Source organism: Xyrauchen texanus, chromosome 2 (genome assembly GCF_025860055.1).
Source record: "Xyrauchen texanus isolate HMW12.3.18 chromosome 2, RBS_HiC_50CHRs, whole genome shotgun sequence".
In the NCBI taxonomy this organism is placed as follows: domain Eukaryota; kingdom Metazoa; phylum Chordata; class Actinopteri; order Cypriniformes; family Catostomidae; genus Xyrauchen; species Xyrauchen texanus.
In genome coordinates, this window is record NC_068277.1 from 5,299,677 (window position 1) to 5,320,868 (window position 21,192).

Consider the following 21,192-nt stretch of genomic DNA (forward strand, 5'->3'; position numbering starts at 1 on the left):
CCAGGTTTTAAATGGTAAATGGTCTGCACTTATATGGCACCTTTTTAACCTTAGCGGTATTCAAAGCGCTTTACACTGCATCTCATCCACCCATTCATACACCAATGATGGCAGAGCTGCCATGCAAGGTGCTAGCTGGCCATTGGGAGCAACCCAAGGAGATTATCCAATGAGTCAAAACATTATGATCACCAACCTAATATGCTGTTGTTCCTCTACGTGCCGCCAAAACAGTGCAGACCCATCGGGGCATGGACTCTAAAAGACCCCTGAAGGTGTCCTGTGGTATCTGGCACCAAGACATTAGCAGCAGATCCTTCAAGTCCTGTAAGTTGCGAGGTGGAGTCGCCGTGGTTCGGATTGAGATCTGGGGAATTTGGAGGCCAAGGCAACACCTTGACCTCTTCATCATGTTCCTCAAGCTGGACAATGTGTTCAGTGTTGCACGGCGCATTATAGTGCTGATAGAGGCCACTGCCATCAGGGAATACCGTTGCCATGAAGGGGTGTACCTGGTCTGCAGCCATGTTTAGGTAGGTGGCACGTGTCAAATTGACGTCCACATGAATGGCCGGAGTTTCCCAGCAGAACATTGCCCAGAGCATCACACTCCCTCCACCGGCTTGTCGTCTTCCCACAGTGCATCCTGTTGCCATCACTTCCCCGGGTAAATGGCGTACACGTGCACGGCCGTCCACGTGATGTAAAAGAAAATGTGACTCATCGGACCAGGCGATCTTCTTCCACTCAATGTTCAGTTCCGATGCTCGCGTGCCCATTGTAGGTGCCTTTGATGGTGAACAGGGGTCATCGTGGGCACTCTGACTGGTCTGCAGCTATGCAGCTCCATACGCAGCAGGGTGCGATGCACTGTGTGTTGTGACTCATTCCTCCCGTAACCATCATTAAAACTTTCGGTGACTAGTGCCGCAGTAGACCTTCTGTCAGTTCAGATCAGACGGGATAGCCTATGTTGCCCTCGTGCATCGATGAGACTTGGGTGCCCAACACCCTGTCACCGGTTTGTGGTTTGTCCCTCCTCGGACCACAGTCGGTAGGTACTCACCCCTGCTGACCGGGAGCCCCCCAGAAGCCTTGCCATTTCGGAGATGCTCTGGCCCAGTCGTCCGGCCATAGCAATTTAGCCCTTGTCAAAGTCGCTCAGGTCTTTCCTCCTGCCCATTTCTCCAGTATTCAACACGTTGACTACGAGAACTGATTGTTCACTCGCCATCTAATCTACCCAAACCTTGACACGTGACCTTGTTAGCAGACGATCAACGTTATTCGCTTCACCCGTGAGTGGTCATAATGATTTGGCTCATCAGTGCACTATAGATTAATCATGCTGATTCTCATGGCTACTCTGGTTTTATTACAAATATTTGTAGTAAAACCATAATAACCACAATATAAAGATTTTTATTACCATAGTTTTCATTTTCCTGTATTATTACTATTGTTTTACTATGAATATCAAGGTTAAAACATGAACAAACAAGCATTAACCGAACAGAGGGTTAAGATAATGTTTATCTACAGCAGCAGTCTCATCATAGCTGCAGCTCTCACATTATCCTCACTAATTAAATTCTTAACCGGTGCAGTAATTATCATACAGTTCAAAGGACTCCAGCTGTATTCAGATCAGAGAGGATATTCACAAACCCCACTGAAAACACACCCACATGTGCAATCTGCATCCACTGCGGGTTTGTGTTTGCTGATATGAGGCACTGTACTTTACACGTATTTAAAGATGAATAAAGAGTTTTGTTAGCCACGATGTGAGGATCTTCACTGTATCTGTATCACTGTATCACATGGCCTCCAGTGGACTATTGCTTTATATATAACCTCCTGAGACCCGAGCGTGACTGCTGTGCGCATTTCCCCTTTTTGATTTGTAACTAGAAGCCCCTAAGAAACATGCTAAAAATGTATGTCCACATAAGTAATACCAAGTAGTGTTGTCAAAAGTACCGGTGCTTTGGTACCAAGTTGGTACTAAAATAAATAAGATGTAACTCTACCAGTGATTCTGCAGTACCGGGCGTACCGAGCACCGACTCAGTCCGGTACCAGCACGCTGTCTTACGGACACATGACGCTTATTTGAGCATGTTCTCTGTTGCTCCCTTTACACTAAAATGCACAACTAATCAAGTTAAAACCATGATATGTCCTAGTGTGATTATTAATGCTGCAATCTTAGTCTCTATGAGCTGCATGAGCTTTAGATGAATGTGTGAAGCAGATCGCTCATACACTGGAACGCCACAGACGTTGAGATTCATTCACGTTGTATGAGATGACAGAGCAGAGCACTAATCCACTCTGATGCACATATAAACTATATACTGTATTTATATAATTAAATCATAGCATTTGCGCTTTAACGATCACACTGGGCCATGTAGCGAACTGTTTATCTGGAGAAGTTAAACTTGCGTCAAAATAAAAGCACGATTCATAATAAAAGCTAAACGCCTGAAATTAGAGAAATTGCAACAGATATATATTATAACTGTATAGTAAAATGTAATTATCACTGTAATAATAATAAATAATGATTCATGAATAATGATTGTAATAATAATACAAATTAAGCAATATATCACATGCAAGAGTGCTTTTGTACTGAATAAAAGTGTTAAAAAACGCAAAGGTATGTTGATAAGTAATTGTTCAATTTTTTACTTGTTAAATGTTTTTAAAAGTTCAATTTTGGTAATGAAATGAAATGAAACTTTAAAACATGGAATTCTGGAAAAATTCTAAAATATATATATATATACTTTTTAAACGATTTCAGTAGGGCCCTACTTAAAAACAAACAAGTGTTAGAAACAGGCATATCTTCTAATGTATTATTTACATTGAAATATAACTTTAAATAGGCTAAAGGAGCGTGTTCAATCGCACATTAGCACATTTTTTCTGTGGTATTGAAATTGGTATCGAGAACCGTGAAATTTCACTGGTATCGGTAGCGACTACTGACATTTTGTTACCGTGGCAACACTAATACCATGCTATAGAAAGCCAGATTCATATTTTTCATCAAATTGTTTATAATGTTTGCTGGAGTGTTGGTTATTCAAGTTTTTGAGACGTTACAGACATTATATCAGCAATTAGCATAATTAATTCAGATTCAAAGTAATGACCATCATCATCCAATCACTGCTAACCGAGTTCAAATTAAATGATTCATGATTAATTCTGAATCTGTGTACTGATGATCATTGTCCCATGTCTGCCAATCATGTTGAGTGATCCAAACATCATCTGCAGCCTGAAACTGAACTTTTGAACTTTTTAGGAGTGAACGCACTTAGCTGCTTAGTAAGCTATAGATGCTCCCTTGCTCCCTATTTAGTGCATGACTAAACCTCCAGTGTGCTGTCTGTCTGCACTGGTCTCAGAACAGTTATAGGAGAGCTATAGATTGCTCCCTTGCTCCCTATGTAGTGAATGACTTAACCTCAAGTGTGCTGTCTGTCTGCACTGGTCTCAGAACAGTTACAGGAGAGCTATAGGATGCTCCCTTGCTCCCTATGTAGTGAATGACTTAACCTCAAGTGTGCTGTCTGTCTGCACTGGTCTCAGAACAGTTATAGGAGAGCTATAGGATGCTCCCTTGCTCCCTATGTAGTGAATGACTTAACCTCAAGTGTGCTGTCTGTCTGCACTGGTCTCAGAACAGTTACAGGAGAGCTATAGGATGCTCCCTTGCTCCCTATGTAGTGAATGACTTAACCTCAAGTGTGCTGTCTGTCTGCACTGGTCTCAGAACAGTTACAGGAGAGCTATAGGATGCTCCCTTGCTCCCTATGTAGTGAATGACTTAACCTCAAGTGTGCTGTCTGTCTGCACTGGTCTCAGAACAGTTATAGGAGAGCTATAGGATGCTCCCTTGCTCCCTATGTAGTGAATGACTTAACCTCAAGTGTGCTGTCTGTCTGCACTGGTCTCAGAACAGTTATAGGAGAGCTATAGGATGCTCCCTTGCTCCCTATGTAGTGAATGACTTAACCTCAAGTGTGCTGTCTGTCTGCACTGGTCTCAGAACAGTTACAGGAGAGCTATAGGACGCTCCCTTGCTCCCTATGTAGTGAATGACTTAACCTCAAGTGTGCTGTCTGTCTGCACTGTTCTCAGAACAGTTACAGGAGAGCTATAGGATGCTCCCTTGCTCCCTATGTAGTGAATGACTTAACCTCAAGTGTGCTGTCTGTCTGCACTGGTCTCAGAACAGTTACAGGAGAGCTATAGGATGCTCCCTTGCTCCCTATGTAGTGAATGACTTAACCTCAAGTGTGCTGTCTGTCTGCACTGGTCTCAGAACAGTTACAGGAGAGCTATAGGATGCTCCCTTGCTCCCTATGTAGTGAATGACTTAACCTCAAGTGTGCTGTCTGTCTGCACTGGTCTCAGAACAGTTACAGGAGAGCTATAGGATGCTCCCTTGCTCCCTATGTAGTGAATGACTTAACCTCAAGTGTGCTGTCTGTCTGCACTGGTCTCAGAACAGTTACAGGAGAGCTATAGGATGCTCCCTTGCTCCCTATGTAGTGAATGACTTAACCTCAAGTGTGCTGTCTGTCTGTACTGGTCTCAGAACAGTTACAGGAGAGCTATAGGATGCTCCCTTGCTCCCTATGTAGTGAATGACTTAACCTCAAGTGTGCTGTCTGTCTGCACTGGTCTCAGAACAGTTACAGGAGAGCTATAGGATGCTCCCTTGCTCCCTATGTAGTGAATGACTTAACCTCAAGTGTGCTGTCTGTCTGCACTGGTCTCAGAACAGTTATAGGAGAGCTATAGGATGCTCCCTTGCTCCCTATGTAGTGAATGACTTAACCTCAAGTGTGCTGTCTGTCTGCACTGGTCTCAGAACAGTTATAGGAGAGCTATAGGATGCTCCCTTACTCCCTATGTAGTGAATGACTTAACCTCAAGTGTGCTGTCTGTCTGCACTGGTCTCAGAACAGTTATAGGAGAGCTATAGGATGCTCCCTTGCTCCCTATTTAGTGCATGACTTAACCTCCAGTGTGCTGTCTGTCTGCACTGGTTGTTTTGTCACATGACTCGGTGATTCGAAGGTTTAACCCTTTACTGACAGCCTAGGGTCTCCTGAACTGAGATCAGTCGGTTAAAATGAGATGAAATTATGCGTTGCATGAAGCAAAAACGTAATGTCCACGCATGTGGACGCGGGGTCCCAGTAGGATAATACATTGGCAATAGCTACATGATAAAAAACACAATTTTTCAATAAAAAAACATTTGTATTTCTTAGAGGAAATACAAGTGATTGGAAGACAGTAGAAGAATAGTGTTAAACGTTTTAGATTGTAGAATCGACCACTTGTGCACCTGCCCACAACCATTCAGTTGTGCGGGGGGTGTTTATTTATTGGTCTGTATAACAGTGAAGTATGAAAGATTCAGCTTGACTTACTTCTTCAAAACCATTGCGAGGTAGATGCTCCGAGGTATGTACAGATGAACCTGTTCTCTTAAAACAGCATCAACAATTTTCCGACATGCATAATCTGGCTCTAGAATAGGCATGAGTCTGGGCCATCTGCAAAACATACACAGCACTGTGAGCACGTCTTTCAATGCATTTACACAGCAAATAACGATAGGAATATTACAGCCTCGAAACAAGCACAATTGCTAAAGTGGAAATTAACTTCTCAGACCTTCTGTTTTCCCTGTGCTCGTTTAATGAATATACAAATATACTATTATTGTTTGTTTTACGTACGGTAATAATTAGGCCTGAACAGAATCTGCACTCTAAGGGTTTAATGGTACATTCCAAGTAAAAATAATTAACTTCATAACATATATTTATTAATATGAGTAAATGTAACTTGAACATTTCAGTTGATACAGAATCTGAAGTACATGGTGTTTAACCCTTTATGCTCTGAAGGTGTTTTTAAAGATTTCCTGATTCAGTGGCATACCCTAAATTAAAGGCTTATAACTTGACAAAAACAAAAAGAGGAGGGAGGGTCAAGTGTTTGGGTGCTTCCGCATCTGAGACCGTTAATCCGCTCATCACGTGGCTTTTTGAGACATCCACCGTGGCATCCACGCACAACTCCCCACGCGCTCCACCGAGAGCGAGAACCACATTATAGCGACCACGAGGTGGTTACCCCATGTGACTCTACCCTCCCTAGCAACCGAGCCAATTTGGTTGCTTAGGAGACCTGGCTGGATTCACTCAGCACGCCTTGGGATTGGAACTTGCGAACTTCAGGGGTGGCTACCCAGGCTCCCAATTTTACATTTTTTAATGATATAGATTATGATACATTCTGAGACTCTCGGCCTAAGAAACGGCTGAAAAATCACAACAACAAAAATTTTGCCAAAAAGTTACTTTTTTTCTTATTTTGCTAATTTGAAACCGTATATATCTCTGGGTGTAAATAAGGTGGCTCAGAAAAACTGCTTTTTTTTTTTTTTTTCTCATCCATGTCAACTGTAACTGAGATAAAATAGTTTTTATCATAATGTACAAAAAATGTCTCCAAGTGTCCAAAAGCCTCTCCAAGCAAATCAAACATAATAATTGTACATAAGAACTAATTACACATGCAAACACAACAATGACTAAAGGTTTGCATACCATGCAGACATGATTTTAGCAATGAGAGTTTCATTCTGTGCCATTCGAGTCATCATTGAGTCTGTGTCATGCATTTGGCGGCATCTCCTGGTGGCCATATGCAACACTGTGCTTCGTGTGGATTATCAAATGATCTTTGCATCCGATTACCTTGTGTGTGGGCTTGTTTGTAAGATAATCATGTCCTCAAAAGTAATGCTATGTGATATTTTATGCTCTGTTTAATTTGTGTGAATTTATACGCTAAATCACGGTACATAAGCAACAACAACATAACGGTCAAAGACATATACTTTGCTATATTTTTGTCTGTGAGTAAAACAAATAGGCTGGTTGTTTTCTACACTTTAGGAGCTTTCCAACAACATATGACACTATATGGCTATATAATATATGATGAGTTTTATGTTTTGATGCATTGGGCAATATTTTTTATAAATGATCAAAATGGAACACTTCAGGTTTGTCAGCAAATTTCAAAGCACTAGTTCAGTTTTGGTCATAATGCCTGCATGCATTGGATAGTAGAGCTTCTAAGCTTTCAAACGATACCTGGTGTTGGTCAAGACTGCCATTTTTTGGCGGGCCCATCCAAGCTCAATGGGTTCAATTAATTCACTTCGAAAATTTAAGTAAAATGTACTCAAATAGGCAAATATCCTAAATATGACAGTTTTCTACTTTAGGATTGATACATGATGATGTATTATGAAGATATTTACATATAAGCATATAAGATGTTTAAATTGTGTACAAATGTAGAATTTATTTAATATTTTCAAGTTCAATGTAGAAAGTATTGATCTTTTCTGCTATATTCACTTCACCACATTTTTTGTACATGTCTATGTTTTCCTCTAGCTCACCATTACCCTAATTTCATCATGATGGAAGTTAGAGTCTGAGGACAAAGTAATGTTAGTTTTGCACAAAATAAATAGTTTGCAGAAACCTCCAGTTGATTAAACACAGATGTTGAGTTCTTCTGAGCTCAACGTAATCTACAAGACCTGTGGTCATCCAATGGTTTTGCATTAGGATTCCAGATTTTACACTGGATGACCCAAAAATGTTTATCGTACAACCCTAACAAATGTCCTTAAAATCAAACATGAATGTTATTAATATTATTGTGAACTGCAATATGCTAATATAGCATGGCATAGGCTGGCTAGAAAAACAATAAATGTAGTAAATGCATGAGCAACAGCCTAACACAAACACTTACTGTTTAGTATAACGATATATTGCAATAGTACTAACCATGTTACAGATTCGCCTAAATACTGTACAGTCTGACTGAATGTACAACCTTTGACCAACAACAAAGTTCTGGGAACGCATTTTCCCCCTTAATTTGAAAAGTTGATACTTTTAACTATGCACAATTACATAGTTGCATTTTATTATTTGCATTGAGCGTCGCTTTTGACCCCTTTTTGAGTCATGACACATCAGTTCTATAAGAATGTAATGCATGTTTAATTGCACATACAGTTGAAGTCAGAAGTTTACACACACACATTAGTCGAAGTCATTAAAACTCATTTTTTAACCACACCACAGATTTAATATCAGTAAACTATAGTTTGGGCAAGTCGTTTAGGACATCAACTTTGTGCATGATAAGTGTAATTTTTCCAGCAATTGTTTACAGACCGATTGTTTTACTTTTAATTGACTATATCACAATTCCAGTGGGTCAGAAGATTACATACACTAAGTTAACTGTGCCTTTAAACAGCTTGGAAAATTCCAGAAAATGATGTCAAGCCTTTAGACCAGGGGTGCCCAATACGTTGATCGCGATCTACCAGTCGATCGCAAAGGCAATGCTGGTTGATCGCACAAAATTTAAATGTGCTTTCATTACATTTTTATAAAAATAAATATAATGTCTTTCCTTCTTTTAGTTTCTGTCTGACTTGACGAGTAAATTTTGACCAGGCGAGATTTTTGTTTATTCAGTTGCAATGACAACTAGAGTGGTGGTGGTGTAGTTGTCTAAGCACATAACTGGTAATCTGGTAATCAGAAGGTTGCTGGTTCGATCCCCACAGTCACCACCATTGTGTCCTTGAGCAAGGCACTTAACTCCAGGTTGCTCCGGGGGGATTGTCCCTGTAATAAGTGCACTGTAAGTCGCTTTGGATAAAAGCGTCTGCCAAATGCATAAATGTAAATGTAACTAGGTTTGCGCCCTCCAAGGGCTTCTGAGAACAGAGCGTGAAATTGCGAAGCAAGCAGTTTTTGAGACTAGCTACCAGCAGCTACTGCCCGGATTATGCAAAACTGTCTGATTCAATTCAGTGCAAATCATCAGAATAAGGTAAATGCGCTGGCTATTGTAATCTATTGTGCTGTAGGTGTTTTTGGTTTTGTGTTAAAACTGGATGATATCAACATTGAACATTATTATATTTTTTTTATTAATTAGAAGATGAATTCCATGTAGGGATACATGCAGTAGTCCCAACAAGCATTTTTATATATTTTTTAATGAAACTGTTGGTAGATCTTATTGAGTTGGTCATTTAAAAGTAGATCATCATGCAAAAAAGTGTGGGCACCCCTGCTTTAGACAATTAGCTTCTGATATTAGGGGCACTGAATTGGAGGTGTACCTGTGGATGCATTTTAAGGCCTACCTTCAAACTCAGTCTCTCTTTGCTTGACATCATGGAAAAATCTAAAGAAATCAGCCAAGACCACCGAAAAACAATTGAGCTCAACAAGTCTGGTTCATCCTTGGGAGCAATTTCCAAATGCCCGAAGGTGCCACGTTCATCTGTACAAACAATAGTATGCAAGTATAAACACCATGTGACCACACAGACATCATACCGCTCATGAAGGAGACGCATTCTGTCCCCAGAGATGAACGTAGTTTGGTGCGAAAAGTGCAAATAAATCCCAGAACAACAGCAAAGGAGCTTGTGAAGATGCTGGAGGAAACTGGTAGACGAGTATCTAGATCCACAGCAAAACGAGTCCTATAAGGACATCACCTGAAAGGCTGCTCAGCAAGGAAGAAGCCACTGCTCCAAAACCACCATAAAGAAGCCAGACTACAGTTTGCAAGTCTACATGGGGACAAAGATCTTACTTTTTGGAGAAATGTCCTCTAGTAATGACCATAATTATGTTTGGAGGAAAAAGGGTGAGGCTTGCAAGCTGAAGAACACCATCCCAACCGTGAAGCATGGGGGGTGGCAGCATCATGTTGTGGGGGTGCTGCAGAAGGGACTGGTGCACTTCACCAAATAGATGACATCATGAGGAAGGAACATTATGTGGATATATTGAAGCAACATCTCAGGGAGTGTTTTCTACGATTAAATGTCAGGAATTGAGTTTGGCTAAGGTGTATGTAAACTTCTGACTTCTTTAGCACTGGTGCTGATTGTGGTAAGATGCTTTGTTTTCGTATTTTTACCAGTCATGGGTCATGCACTCTTCTCCACAGTCTCATTATGGAGAACAGTGGCTGTTGAGATAAATGAGAGTGTAGCAGAATTGTTTTATTTTGTGTGTAAAAACATAGAAACTATACCAAGAAAAGAAGGTCCTTACTTTGTGTTTGCGCCGTCAAACATGCCAGTGTTAATAAAAAAGGGGCAGACTATGGTGGTCTTCACTCCATCACAGCCATTGGCCAGCAGCTCCAGTGCCATGGACTCAGCAAAGCCAACTGCTGCAAACTTACTCGCACAATAATCTGTATAAAAGATTTGAACATGTGAAGTGAGAGATTGTCTGTGTGTGTGTGTGTGTGTGTGTGTGTGTGTGAGGAAGACAACAATACCTGCCAGTCCATTGACTCCAATAAGTCCAGCAGAGCTTGCAATGCTGACCAGATGACCGTGGTTACCAGCAATCATTGCTGGGAGAAACGCCTTGTACATCTAACAGGCGACAGACACATAATGCTTCTGTTTTAGAGTCATTTAGAGGACAGATGGACAGATAGACACATACTGCAGATGGAAAAGTCTTAAAAGCATACTGACATACCCAGAAGTGTGCCAGGCTGTTGACCTGCATAGACTTCTCTATAAGCGCATCAGGAGAATCCAAGAACTTCTTCCCAGTAACAATTCCTGCATTATTTATCAAAATTGTGACATCACCAATCTCATGCTTCACCTTCAAGAAACAAAGGGAACAGATTATGAGCTCTTGTGACAAGAAGGTCGGGGGTTCAAACCCCAGCACCACCAAGATGCCACAGTTGGGCCCTTGAGCAAGGCCCTTAACCCTATCTGCTCCAGGGGCGCTGTATCATGGCTGAGCCACTCTGACCCCAGCTTAGCTGGGATATGTGAAAACAAATACATTTCACTGTGTATATGCAAAATGTATGTTTAACGTGTGACCAAATTAAAGGCTTACAATAAAGCGTAATTTTTTTTAAGCTTGCAATTTGAATTATGCTTTCACATAATGTTACCCTGTGCATGCAAATCATTTAGGCACTATTTTATCTTCATATCTGGCAATCTATAAAATGTGCTGCATATAGTAACATCTAAATTAACTGCTTTTAATCAAGTCAAAAAACATGATTTAATCTGACTAAATCAACCTGACAAATTACTTTACACCAATGAGAGTCGTTTTAATGGGTATATATATATATATATAGCCTGTATTTATAGGCTACTGTATTGTGTGGACGGAAGATTGCATGTAAAAGTCTTCTACATATGTCTTTGTGCATGCATACTCTACCTGGCTTGCAACTCTGTACACTTCTTCCCTGTCGCTACAGTCACAGGTGTAGGTGTACGCTCGCGCTCCGTGCATTTCTTTAATCATGCGCGCGGTCTCTTTATTCCCCTCCTCGTTGATGTCCCACAGCACAAGGCGCGCGCCCAGGCGCCCGAACTCAAGGGCCATCAGGCGCCCGATGCCGCTGCCCGCCCCGGTCAACAACACGATCTCCCCGGACACATTCTTCTTCCGAGCCGGTATAAATATCCGAACGAATGCTTCTAAGCTGTAGACCAGCGACATGACGAGCAGCTGAAGTGTTTCCAAAAAGAAGTTCATTATGATGTCGAGGAGAACCCTAAAGAAGCAAGGGTAGTAAATGCAACGAGCTTACCAACAATGATACGACGTTTTTCTATAACAACAATTTAGGCAAATCGCATTTACTCGCGCGAGAGCCCCTCGCTCGATTCGATTAGCGCTCACCGATTTAACAACTGATTCGCGCCATGCATCTCGCTTTTAACCGAGAGGTTGGAATATCGACCTTCGGTCCGTGTGCTCGGTTATAACACTTTATGTTTGCCGTAAGACAAAGTTCAATATTGGTGCAACAAGTGTAGTAACGGGACAGCCTGTGATGGGCGAGGCCTATGTTTAACCATTTAACGACCGATTTGTTCCTGGACAATAGTCTATAATTATAGTCCAAAGCACTCAAAGTGTGTTTATAGAAAACAGAGTGAATTGTATAACCAGTGAATCAACAATGGGTGAACCAATGTTGACCAAAATACAACCTGCAGTTCATTGTTTATGGTTGGGGATCAATGGGTGTCTCTTATCTAGAACCTTTACATTTGGTAAACCACCTGGACAAACCTTCATCTACAACAAAGCATTAATGGAGTGTTTCCCAATAATGATATGCATTAGTTAAAATGACATTAGATACCCCTACAGCCCCATGAAAAGACTGGAGTGGCCTCATTTTAACTACTGCATATCATTATTAGTCACCCATGTGACAATTTATAGGATACGTGGGTATAAAACGGATAGATGGATGAATTATTAAAGTCACAAAAAACAAACAAAAAAACATTTGATGCTCTGGGTACAAAACAGACCCACAAAGTCGCTCACCAGGGGAGCAAATGTTCGAGATTCACTTTGGGAGACTCTAGTTTCCATCTTATGCAAATTATTTTATTTTAATTATGAAATAATCGTTACATTATTTTCTTTTAATTACAGATCTGTAATTACAGATTCTGAGTCAAAACCCGGCAGCATCAAATCTGTATTAATGCATCATATCTAACAATAATTCAGTGAAGACTTGGAAACAACTGAGAAATGTATTTTTCACCTTTGCATCTGGATTAATCATGCATGAATATGTCGTAAGTATATGTAGTTGTCTAAAGGGTCTTCAGCATGCCACAGCGGGCTATCCACAATGTGCAATTAGGCAAAGAAATGTGTGATGCAGCGGTTTCCTTCAGAATCAAAGCACATGTTCATCATGTTCCCCATTTTTTGGGGTCAACAGGAAGTGGTGTAATTCCAAATGTTAACTGTGATACATTTATATGGTCTTTGTTTCGTGAAAAATTCAATGTTAGCTTGAGGTTGGGTACTTTATTAATGAAATATCAGTGTGTGTTGCTCTTTTCTAGAAGCAAATACTGAAGTATCATCAGTAATCTGTTAAGTCACTTAACTGTCAATTAAAATATGTTGTTAAAAATATGAGTTAACTGACACTGCGCGCCGTCTCTACATGTTTATTACATTATTTTAATATCACATTTGTTCCCCTGATGGTGTTCAGTGTTTGTGTGAGTGACACTGAGCGCCGTCTCTACATGTTTATTACATTATTTTAATATCACATTTGTTCCCCTGATGGTGTTCAGTGTTTGTGTGAGTGACACTGAGCGCCGTCTCTACATGTTTATTACATTATTTTAATATCACGTTTGTTACTCTGATGGTGTTTAGTGTTTGTGTGAGTGACACTGAGCCGTCTCTACATGTTTATTACATTATTTTAATATCACGTTTGTTCCCTGATGGTGTTTAGTGTTTGTGTGAGTGACACTGAGCTGCCGTCTCTACATGTTTATTACATTATTTTAATATCACATTTGTTCCCCTGATGGTGTTCAGTGTTTGTGTGAGTGACACTGAGCGCCGTCTCTACATGTTTATTACATTATTTTAATATCACGTTTGTTCCCCTGATGGTGTTCAGTGTTTGTGTGAGTGACACTGAGCGCCGTCTCTACATGTTTATTACATTATTTTAATATCACGTGTGTTACTCTGATGGTGTTTAGTGTTTGTGTGAGTGACACTGAGCGCCGTCTCTACATGTTTATTACATTATTTTAATATCACGTTTGTTACTCTGATGGTGTTTAGTGTTTGTGTGAGTGACACTGAGCGCCATCTCTACATGTTTATTACATTATTTTAATATCACGTGTGTTACTCTGATGGTGTTTAGTGTTTGTGTGAGTGACACTGAGCGCCATCTCTACATGTTTATTACATTATTTTAATATCACGTTTGTTCCCCTGATGGTGTTTAGTGTTTGTGTGAGTGACACTGAGTGCTGTCTCTACATGTTTATTACATTATTTTAATATCACGTTTGTTACTCTGATGGTGTTTAGTGTTTGTGTGAGTGACACTGAGCGCCGTCTCTACATGTTTATTACATTATTTTAATATCACGTTTGTTCCCCTGATGGTGTTTAGTGTTTGTGTGAGTGACACTGAGCGCCGTCTCTACATGTTTATTACATTATTTTAATATCACGTTTGTTACTCTGATGGTGTTTAGTGTTTGTGTGAGTGACAATGAGCGCCGTCTCTACATGTTTATTACATTATTCTAATATCACATTTGTTCCCCTGATGGTGTTTAGTGTTTGTGTGAGTGACACTGAGCGCCGTCTCTACATGTTTATTACATTATTTTAATATCACGTTTGTTACTCTGATGGTGTTTAGTGTTTGTGTGAGTGACACTGAGCGCCGTCTCTACATGTTTATTACATTATTTTAATATCACGTGCATGGTTCGAATTACGTGGGAGCCAGTGGGAGCTGAGCTCCCATAGAGAGAGGATGAGCTCCCATGAAAGCAGTAAAATCATACAAATCATCAGCACCATTATTTTAAATTACAAATAAAGCATTTTTTCCTTCAATATATTCCTTCAATGTTTATGTTAACCCTTTTGCACGTATGATCGATCAACACCAGTGTGATTAGAACGGTCAGTGCATCACGTGATCAACTGCTAAATTCAAACGTGCTTTCGCGCTTTGGCTGGCGCTGAGCCAGAGACAGACGCGCTCAGTGCTGCTGTCATGTATCACAACCATAGACAGATCAACGGTTCTGTGTTTTCAACCACATAATGTTTATTTTAGGTTTCAGACATTTAAATACACATAAGTACTAGCAAAAAAATATTTTGAGTTTGTAAAATACACACTGATGTCTAGGGAAGCGGCAATAATAATCCTTTCCATTAACGTTACGTTACAATAAGACACGTTTTCATATCAGATACACATTGTGTAAGTAGCTTTACATTTTACTCTATTCTTCTCCCAGTTCACCGGCCACTTACTTTCATGTATTTCGTGAGAAGTTGAGGAATTGACGTGTTGTAAAATAACATGGCGCCGCCCATCGCACATACAGCTCAACTAACTTAACGCGATCGTTATAAAGGCGTTTAAACAACAAAACACATCCACTTGCACATATTTGACAATCGGAATATCAGTGTTTCATGTTATAGCTAATACATTTGTGAATATTTTGTATAAAAAGGAAAAATGACATAAAAGCAGATCATCATTCATTCAGCGCTGTGTTATGGTTACGCTGTGTAACGTGACAAGCAATGATGCGTCACCATGGAAACATTAAAGTGACAGGTTCTAAATAACGGTCACCTAGAATAACTCACGCTGGGGGATCAGTTAGAATATTTTAGAAATAGTGTAAAGTTCAGAACCAGCAACCATGCCACCAAAAATAAAAAGACTGCTACCAACGTCAGGTACAACTTTGGCAAAATTCGGGTTTATTTCAAAAAAACAAAAAACATCATCAGAGGACAGTCTACTCGTTTCTCTACTCCTGTATTAATAAACATTGAAATCAAAAGAATCAAGTGCAGTGTTAAGCAATTATTTATCACACACACCAGGCCTGCTTATAGGCTACTTTTTTTTTTTTTTTTAAGAGACCCCCACAAAGATGAAATCATAATTCGAACCCTGATCGCATTTGTTCCCCTGATGGTGTTTAGTGTTTGTGTGAGTGACACTGAGCGCCGTCTCTACATGTTTATTACATTATTTTAATCTCACGTGTGTTACCCTGATGGTGTTTAGTGTTTGTGTGAGTGACACTGAGTGCCGTCTCTACATGTTTATTACATTATTTTAATCTCACGTGTGTTCCCCTGATGGTGTTTAGTGTTTGTGTGAGTGACACTGAGCGCCGTCTCTACATGTTTATTACATTATTTTAATATCACGTGTGTTACCCTGATGGTGTTTAGTGTTTGTGTGAGTGACACTGAGCGCCGTCTCTACATGTTTATTACATTATTTTAATATCACGTGTGTTCCCCTGATGGTGTTTAGTGTTTGTGTGAGTGACACTGAGCTCGTCTCTACATGTTTATTACATTATTTTAATATCACGTGTGTTCCCCTGATGGTGTTTAGTGTTTGTGTGAGTGACACTGAGCGCCGTCTCTACATGTTTATTACATTATTTTAATCTCACGTGTGTTACCCTGATGGTGTTTAGTGTTTGTGTGAGTGACACTGAGCGCCGTCTCTACATGTTTATTACATTATTTTAATCTCACGTGTGTTACCCTGATGGTGTTTAGTGTTTGTGTGAGTGACACTGAGCGCCGTCTCTACATGTTTATTACATTATTTTAATCTCACGTGTGTTACCCTGATGGTGTTTAGTGTTTGTGTGAGTGACACTGAGCTGCGTCTCTACATGTTTATTACATTATTTTAATCTCACGTGTGTTACCCTGATGGTGTTTAGTGTTTGTGTGAGTGACACTGAGCCGTCTCTACATGTTTATTACATTATTTTAATCTCACGTGTGTTACCCTGATGGTGTTTAGTGTTTGTGTGAGTGACACTGAGCGCCGTCTCTACATGTTTATTACATTATTTTAATCTCACGTGTGTTACCCTGATGGTGTTTAGTGTTTGTGTGAGTGACACTGAGCGCCGTCTCTACATGTTTATTACATTATTTTAATCTCACGTGTGTTACCCTGATGGTGTTTAGTGTTTGTGTGAGTGACACTGAGCGCCGTCTCTACATGTTTATTACATTATTTTAATCTCACGTGTGTTACCCTGATGGTGTTTAGTGTTTGTGTGAGTGACACTGAGCGCCGTCTCTACATGTTTATAACATTATTTTAATATCACGTGTGTTACTCTGATGGTGTTTAGTGTTTGTGTGAGTGACACTGAGCGCCGTCTCTACATGTTTATTACATTATTTTAATATCACGTGTGTTACCCTGATGGTGTTTAGTGTTTGTGTGAGTGACACTGAGCGCCGTCTCTACATGTTTATTACATTATTTTAATATCATGTGTGTTACCCTGATGGTGTTTAGTGTTTGTGTGAGTGACACTGAGTGCCGTCTCTACATGTTTATTACATTATTTTAATCTCACGTGTGTTACCCTGATGGTGTTTAGTGTTTGTGTGAGTGACACTGAGCGCCGTCTCTACATGTTTATTACATTATTTTAATCTCACGTGTGTTACTCTGATGGTGTTTAGTGTAGATATACTTTAATATTTTTGTGCTCTATAGTATAAATCTACTGATGCAATAACTGGATTATTTATATCATGCTAATGCAATAACCTCTTATATAATAAACCTGTATATACAATAATACATTTTCAATCAATTCGTTTGCCACTGTCTCTCAGCTTCCTCACTACTTGTACCTCTGTTGCAATTTGTCACTTTGCATTACAGCACTTCTCGTATAACTGCCTCCTCAGGCTGCCTCATTTGTATTCCTCATTTGTATGTCGCTTTGGATAAACACGTCTGCTAAATGAATTCATGTAAATGTATAGGGTACCCATACATCTTGTTGGGAATTACTGGACTAAGCCAATGTGGGACTAAGGGTTATAGTTTGGTTTTTAATACCCAACTTCAGAGCCTTTGGGGTTGAGTTTTGAAAGGCTAAAGTGGAGAACAAAGTACTTTTTGCAGTAGGCTTAATTGTTTTTGTAGCTTTTACATGACGAATTAATGAGAACATAAAGTTCACAATAAGAAAAGGGGCTCCTGTAGGGCACAAACATTAATACAGTTAATTAATTTTGCCAATTTGAGTGAACTGTTGTGAATACTCACCTGCCTGTTTTTGAGATACCCAAATGGACATTAGACTTTTGATATACTTTTTTGTTTTGTTTTTTTAATCCAAGGCCCAACAGACCTCTTAACTAGCATTTATAGTATTATGATGATGCTGTTGATCAAAGGTGAGAGACTTTTATCTTAGATATAACGTGTATCCTCTGACATCACTGCATAAAACTCATTCAATCGAGACAATGATAATATGTAGTTGATTGCTTCCCCTCATTTTATAGAGGTACTCTCAGTCTGCATAATAAAGTGTGACATACTATATGAGATAAAGACCTTGCCAGATTAATTTCCATGCCTATATCATTTTGATCACTGTTTCAAAGTTGGTAAAAGCAACTTCTTTTTACTCAACAAAAGACTGCTAAAGCACGAAGCACTTAAGAGAAGAGAAGGATGATGTCTTAGGAACAGAGGGTTTGTATTTTTATTCAAGACACACATACTGATGCAGTTTCGAGCAGTTTATTCAAGCTGTACAGCAAATGACAATATTCAGGCTCCTGAAAAAAAAATCAAAAATAGACATCTGTGTAAAAGACGTGTGTTTTCAAGAGATATTTACCAGGTAATGGGCAAGTAAACATCTGTCTCTCCAGTTTATATTTGTAAAATGTACGGTTGTTATGCATAAATTAAAAGTAATCCATGCAATGGGATGAGTATTGGAAAGATCAAGAAATGCAGGAATCAGAAACTGATTAATATTGGTAATGCAAATGTGTTTATTGAAATCTGTTGCACAGTCTGTACATGTGAATTCAGATGCCAATCTAAAGGCAACAGCTCTGTCCAAAACCTAGTGAGCTGCCTCACTGCCTACATACGGGGCTTTTCCACTGCACGGTACAACTCGACTCGACTCTGCTCGCTTTTTGGGGGTTTTCCACTGTGGATAGTACCTGGTACCTGATACTTTTTTTAGTACCACCTCGGTCGAGGTGCCAAGCGAGCCGAGCCGATACTAAAAGTGACGTCAAAATCCTGCAGATCACTGATTGGTCAGAGAGAATCATCACTACCGGCGTCACTGGATTTGCAACATGGGACATCAACCCACTAGTTTTAAAGTTAGCAACATTGATAGCAGTATCATTTGTTCATGCGACTTTCGAATTGTAAAAAGAAATGGCTGTGCGCAAAACCACACCGTGGTCAGTAAATGTGGTACAGATGTTCCTCTCGACGTTAGCAACGAATGAAACAACGCAAAACGAAAAAGTCTCTCAGGAAGTGTCTCAGCTGTTGGCCGCACACGGCTACCACCGGACCTACCAACAGTGTAGCGAAAAGTTAAAAGTGACTACAGAACCATCATGGAAAAGTGGAAGTGGTTCGACCAAATGGACGCTATCTAAACCGGCGAGCAATGGGAGGGAGAGTGCCCTGGACTGGCGTTGATCCACGATGGAGGATGGTATGTTTTGTTACGTTAACTCGATACTCTGCTTGAAAGCTTCACTTTATTTAGTTGAGCAGCTACTGGAAGCTTCTAAAACAACCAGGTCAATTTAACTGTTACACTTGTGTAAAATCACCATGCAACAACTGCTTTATGCAGCACAATGAGCTAACAGCTAACCGCGGCGGTTGTGTTACTGTTTATTATTTTGTGTCGTGTTTAAGATGATGTCACGGCAGTAGAGGCAGCGCAACTATGGCGATCAGCCTATAATCCCACCCACATTGAGGGGCAGTAAACTGCAGTGGAAATGCAAGCTCAGAAAATTAAAGCGAGTCGAGTCGAACCGTAACATGCCGTGGAAAAGTGCTAATAGTCAGCAGCCTTCTAAGGCCAAATCCACACTAAAGAGTGGAAAATGCATTTATTTTGCTACGTTTATTCCAGTCTTCCACACTGGAATGGCGTTTTCCTCCACCGAAAATGGATACTTTTGAAAACACTCGCCACATGGGTGTAGATTTGGCTTGAACATGGAGGGGGGGGGGGGGTTTGGGATTGCAGCATGAAGCATTTACAAGTTTCCATTGATCGCGGTATATATATAAATATTGGGGGGGTTGTACTTTCTTGTTTTGATTATTAGAGGGGGGGTTACCTACATACCCACTGGAATCTACGCCCTTGGCTCTCCATAATCGCATACTTTTGAATAGGGCCGACATTAGGAAACTGAAAACAGAGGGTTTAAACAAAGTCTTTCTAACAAGTCAGTCCACTGTCGGACATGTTTGGAATGCTCTTGGGAAGCTATTCCCAGTCATGACAGTGCAGCTCCTATATATTTAAATGGGGAAAGTCCAAAATCTCCAAAACAGTTCGTCAATATACGATCAGCAGTAAAATCTGACAACATTAGTATCATAAATTTAGCTTCTTTACCTCAGATTACGCAAAAAAAAAAATAACATTTCCGGTTTGTATAGCTAATGCAAATGTGCATTTTCGAGTTTATCGACAGGCGATGTCTGTATCTAAAAGGTGATTGTCTCTTTTACCTGTAAGGCAGAACTTCCTTTCTACATCCGTTGACCACAACTGAGCATTCCAGTTTCTTCCATTCATTTTAATAGAAGTCTCTGATAAATGGTATCAGGTTTAGCGGTGCTTTAACCATTCTAGGTATTCCACAAGCTGTCAAACTGAGCCATTGGATTAGCCACGGACCCGCTTTACAAAACCCGCACTCCAAAGATACCAGATTAGCTTTATTGAGACCAACACGAGCAGAAACGGTTGTCAAAAACAACAGCAGCAAAACAGAGCCCTCAGCTGGAAAATGTTATGATCAACATGGCATAAAAATGGCATTAAGCCTCAGTAATTGCTGCAACCACAATACTATGAGAACTTACAGCATCTTTAATGAAACGGAGTCTACAGCTGTCACAGAGACAGGTGAGATATTTCATGACACTTATTTCATTAAAGATGCTGTAAGTGATTTTTATCATGGAAAGGAATGCAAAACGTTTTCCTACTCCCTGAAAGATATTAATGAAATAAGTGTAATGAGTTTGAGATATTTCACCGGTCTCTGTGACAGCTCTGTGTCCGTGGGCCGCAGTCTCTGACGCTTTCGACCTGTCAATCATTTTGCATGTTCTCATAGTATTGTAGTTGCAGTAAATAATTGAGGCTTAATGCCATTTTATGCCATGATGCTCATAGCAGTTTCGAGGTCGCAGAGGCTATTGTGCTGCTGTTGTTTTTATCAACCGTTTCTGCTCGTGTCGGTCTCAGTAAAGCTCATTTGGTCTCTTTGGAGTGCAGGGTTTTGGAAAGAGGGGCGTGGCTAATTCAACGGCTCAGTCTTGGGGAAGTAGAATGGCTAAAATCGCTTACAGCACCTTCAAACTCTAAGGCAGCATCGTAAC

At 40.1% G+C, this 21,192-nt stretch overlaps 1 protein-coding gene and 1 long non-coding RNA gene across 2 annotated transcripts in view; both read right to left on the bottom strand.

Moving 5' to 3' along the window:
• The window catches only part of LOC127661726 (epidermal retinol dehydrogenase 2-like), a 13,165-nt gene extending 1,174 nt beyond the window's left edge, over positions 1-11,991 (bottom strand). Inside the window, exons 1-5 of the mRNA XM_052152571.1 lie at positions 11,388-11,991; positions 10,671-10,802; positions 10,462-10,561; positions 10,230-10,374; positions 5,469-5,594 (exon numbers count right to left, since the gene is read on the bottom strand). Coding sequence (XP_052008531.1) covers positions 5,469-5,594; positions 10,230-10,374; positions 10,462-10,561; positions 10,671-10,802; positions 11,388-11,708 — 824 coding nt within the window. The 5' untranslated portion in view covers positions 11,709-11,991. The remainder of the gene's footprint in view (positions 1-5,468; positions 5,595-10,229; positions 10,375-10,461; positions 10,562-10,670; positions 10,803-11,387) is intronic.
• LOC127661787 (uncharacterized) lies at positions 3,652-4,741 on the bottom strand. The gene is made up of 3 exons (XR_007972788.1): positions 4,684-4,741; positions 4,224-4,591; positions 3,652-3,855 (listed from the first exon to the last, which is right to left on the bottom strand). It is a non-coding gene; the product is annotated as an uncharacterized LOC127661787 (long non-coding RNA).
• Positions 11,992-21,192: the final 9,201 nt, after the last annotated feature.